At 30.1% G+C, this 4809-nt stretch overlaps 1 protein-coding gene across 1 annotated transcript; it reads left to right on the top strand.

The window, feature by feature from the left end:
* The first annotated feature begins 252 nt into the window (after positions 1-252).
* On the top strand, positions 253-2839 carry LOC129908422 (uncharacterized). Its single transcript, XM_055984884.1, has 2 exons — positions 253-1910; positions 2809-2839. The coding sequence occupies exons 1-2, from the start codon at positions 253-255 to the stop codon at positions 2837-2839; spliced, it is 1689 nt and encodes a 562-aa protein (XP_055840859.1).
* Positions 2840-4809: the final 1970 nt, after the last annotated feature.

The raw sequence follows: 4809 nt of genomic DNA, 5'->3' as shown, positions 1-4809 counted from the left end.
TGCAACAAAGGAATGAAAATAAAAAAATGATAAAATCAGTAATTTGGCAAAAAGGGCTTATTATCCCTTCGCGTAACATTTGATTTTCTTTAAAAAACAATAATTATAAAAAAAAAAAAAACTATTCCTATCTAGGGTTATGCGTTTTTCCAAGGGCTTTACATTTGTTTTATTAACTGAAACGAATGGAAAACTATTGCTTAGTTGAATTTTGTATTTCTTTGTTAACTGATACCTAAAATAGTAAACAAAATGCTTCAACATCAAAGTATTGTATTTATATTTCTGCTCATTTTGAGTTCAAGTTCCTCACAATATTTCGGTCTAATAGAACTTATCAAACGAGCTAACAATCATTGTGATTCATCAACTATTTCTTTCGTCAACTTTAAGGGAAATTTTCTATCAATTTTCTTGCAAGAAAATCCCAAAATACCAGTTTTCATATTAAACAACTTGGAAATTGAGTACGAAAAGTTCCCTAATGTCATCTTGGTAATTCAAGTGCTTGAGAATGAATCCATTCAGAATGATAAAGTTTTGCCAAAAATAATCCCTAAACTTCGAGATCGAAAATGTGTTATAGTATTTGGAAGTAATTTTACAAATTTGGAACAAAGTTTTTCATTTCTTGCGAGCAATAATTTTCGACTAATCCTTGGAATTGCTGACAACATTCGATTTGCATATTTCCCATTTGCAGACAATAAAATGCAGAAATTTTCTCGAAATGGACCATTTCCTCAGCCCTTAAAGGATTTATATGGATTTACAATACGTACAACTTGTTCTTTGGACCTTCCACGACTTTCTCGATTGGCAGGCTTTAGTAAAGACTCTAAACAAGAAATATCAGGATTTTTGGGAAAATTATTTCTTAGCTTTATTAAAAAACACAATGCAACTTTTAGAGAAATCCTGAGCCCATTCACAAACAGATCAATGAGAGGTGATGAAATAGTGAATGCAGGACGAGAAAACAGAATCGACATTAGTATGAATGCCTATGTTCCACAAGAAACAGGCGGCTGGAGTTATCCAATTAAAGTCATCGCTTGTGTTCTGAGGGTTCCAGTGAATGGTTTTGTCGATCCAAAGGAATATTTTAAAAGACCATTTAGTCCTGGAGTATGGCTATGGATTGGTATATTTGTGATTTATGTCACTTTGATGAAGGTCCTTGTCAACAAATGCCTGGAGAAGGATCCCGAATACTGGTATAGTTTCAGTACTGCATTTTCAGCGATGTTGATGTTATCACCGGAGAAAAATGTTACCAATTATTTTCGTTTGCATTTGCAGATTTTTATATTCACTCTCTTAATTGCAACCATCTATACTATATATTTTACCTCCTTTATGACAGTTTATATACGAATCAAACAATTGGATACCCTTCAAGATTTGGTTGATAACAATCTTCCAGTATTGGTAGGAAGTCTGGATTATGAGCAGTTTAAAAAGGCGAATCCTTATCCGAAGCAGTTTTTTGATCTACTGGTTCCAGTTAGCTCTGTTGAATACACTCGGGAACTCCTTCCAATGAGTAATAATACTATTGCCTTTGTGATAGGTGAAGATAGAATGGATTTTTTCTATCAAATCGAACGTTCTCTAAGAGATCCTTGGTTTCGTAAGGCCAAAGAAAGATTGAATTACTTTTTGTTTAGTTATATAACTGCTCCGCATTCAATATTCGAAGATATTTTGAATGATTGTATTTTGAATGTACAACAATCTGGTTTAATGCAGAAATGGGATTCGGATTTTACGTCTACATCTTTTGTACAAATAAAATCTGCGCTCGGTTTGGGGAATACTTTTAAAGCAATGCATGGTCCATTGAATGTTGAGCATTTTATTAGTGTTTGGATTGGCTGGGCTTTCGGGTTGATTTTGGGATTGGTTGTGTTTGTGTGGGAATGCTTGGAAAATATTATAATATATCAGAAAATTATTTTCAAAAAAATTAAAGTACTCGCAAGCAAAATGGAGTCAGTTTTGGAGTTTTGAGTATTTTTTTTTATAATTATACAAACAAAAAAAAAGTTTTTAAATTTTAAAATCTATTATAATATATGTGATCAGAAATGATTTTTAAAATAAAATAAATTTAAATATTTTTTCTGCAAAAAAATTTTAAAAGTGTTTTTTTTTTTTCGTTTATTCTTCAAGGAAGCAAAAATAAATTCCAAATGTAAGCATTAAATAAACCTACAACCTTGAAATGGTTCTTCAAAGATTTTCTACTGGATTAAAATAAGATAATATTGCAGCCTTTTAAAAAGTTCAGAAAATCATATAATCGGGGGCGTATAATAGTGAGCAAACTTTTAAAAAAATGTTGTGATATTTATATTTTGCGTGTGCTTAAAATACAAAATTAGATTATTTACTACGTTTTAAAATATTGGAAGCTTCAAAAACCAAAAGAAATTTTAAAGTGGGTCGAATGTCTCGACTGATAAAGGTAGTCAATGAACCTGTAAAGATGACTATTTTTCCTTCTTTTTTTTTTTGTAGGTAGGTATTGCAAGTTTTTGTAGATTTTCGAAAATCAATTTTTAACTCAATTTTTTTAATTAGGGTTGAGTTACAAATTTTTCCACAAAAGTCCTTAGACTAAACTCAACTAAAATTTAATACTTGAATATTTCTGAAACCTTTAGTGAAAAAAAAATATTTGAGTTTAAGAGTGACTTTCAAAAAGATTAAAAGAAAAATCGAAAATTTGAGATTTTTCATTCAGGGGGCGTGGTATTCGCTGAATTTTCATTATATATTACAAAACACTTCTGATTATTGTAGAATAGTGAAACTTCGAAGCATGGTAGAGTAAGTAGCTTTTACAGAGGAAAATTTTGAAATCTTCAAATTTGTTTGAATGAAAAAAAAAAACACAAACATGCAATAGGTATATGAAACACTTTGAGATCTTAAAAGGCATAGGAAATATTGAAAACTTGACAAACAGATCTTGCAAAGAGTAGTGAAATCATAACAAAAGCATAACTGTTAAAAGCTTTTTAATGACAATACACCTAAAAATATACTAAAACTTTTAAATTATTTCAACATTTATAAATTAGTCTTTTCTCTCTTTCTTAATAACACTTTTGCTCTCATCGATTTTAAAAACCTTAATTTTTTTAATATAGGTTTTTTAAATATTTAAAAACCAAAATAGTAAAAAAAAGAAAAATACCTTATATGTTTTCTTTTCATAATAAGAAATAAAAATAGTAATAATTTCAAGACAAAATACTGAAACTCCCTGTCAACAAATTTTATTGAAACTCGTCAAATTTATAGCTGTATGTTTTATGTTGAGATATTAGGTAATTGTTAAAATATCTCATTCCGTTAAAAAGTTATGATTTTTGCACCGAAATATAAAAATGTGGCCCACTGTGGGGCCTACATTTCTTGGGGCAACCGGCGCAGATCCCCTGGGCTACCCACGGATTCCAGGGCCTAACAATAAATAATTGAGTGATGAATCCTTTTTATACAGGGTGTCACACAGTCACCACCCTAAACGAAAACCATGGATTCCTGATGTAATTTTAAGTCGAAAAACTTAAGAGGTAATTTTCTCGTTTTCGTCCCGTTTTCGAGTTATGACGGTTTTTATGATCATAAAAACCTTCTCATAGGCTTGTTAATTGTGAACTTTGATTTGTAAGCCAAAACTTGTTTCGTGACTTTGGTCCGCAGAAACTGCCTCCCAATGTTAGAAAAAACATGTTTGGATGTAAATAACTCAGCGACCAGACCTCCAAGAAACTTTTAGTTTTCAGTTATTAATAGAGCTTAAAGAGACCTTTCTTTATATGTCCCACTCCATAAATTTGGATGAAATTGTCTAAAAATTATTTTTTTTTTTGGCGAAAAAAAAATACATATAATTTTTATTATATAAATGCATACACATTAGAGTGGAGCGTTTTTGGACTTTTCTTTCAGATCACTGCGTGCAACTCATTGTTTATGCCTTGTGGTCTTCTGAACATATTCTGATACTTTTTTTTTATTCGACAATGGAAAAAAAATAAATTTTTATTTCGAAGTCAAAATGGCTTTAATTTAACAATATTAAAAACATCAGTTTGTGGATTGTATGGTATTTAAGAAAACCGTCTGCAGGTAAAGTTAAAACAAAATTAAGCATGGGCAAGAATTATTGAAATACCTAAATGTCAAATATCTAAGGATTGAAATATTTGACATTTAGGTATTTCAATAATTCTTGCCCATGCTAAATTTTTATTTCGAAGTCAAAATGGCTTTAATTTAACAATATTAAAAACATTAGTTTGTGGATTGTATGGTATTTAAGAAAACCGTCTACAGGTAAAGTTAAAACAAAATTAAGCATGGGCAAGAATTATTGAAATACCAAAATGTCAAATATCTAAGGATTGAAATAAGATATCGACATAAATTAAATGCAGTTACAAGGGTTAGTGTTTTATATAAAAATAAAATTATTAACAAAGTTTTTAAGTGTAGTATTAGAATTTAAATTTCTATTGAAATGGGTCAGGGGATGTCAAAGTAGCATTTTCTTAAATCCCCCATAAACGACGTCATTATTACAAAAAAGTTCTCAGTTTGAGTGCTCCATAGCTTTTAAGGTTCAAATAGGTTCTAACAAATACCTATGGCAAATACAAACAAATTGTAAAAGAAATTTGTTCTGGGCGGGATTTTATACAATTTAAAAAATCTGAATATTTGCGAAAATGTGCATTTTTCGGAACCTTCCCAATTTCGTTTTTTCCATTGACGACTCAAAATAGGGGGTCA

Source organism: Episyrphus balteatus, chromosome 2 (assembly GCF_945859705.1).
Source record: "Episyrphus balteatus chromosome 2, idEpiBalt1.1, whole genome shotgun sequence".
Taxonomy (NCBI): Eukaryota; Metazoa; Arthropoda; class Insecta; order Diptera; family Syrphidae; genus Episyrphus; species Episyrphus balteatus.
This window is presented reverse-complemented; position numbering and strand designations above follow the sequence as displayed.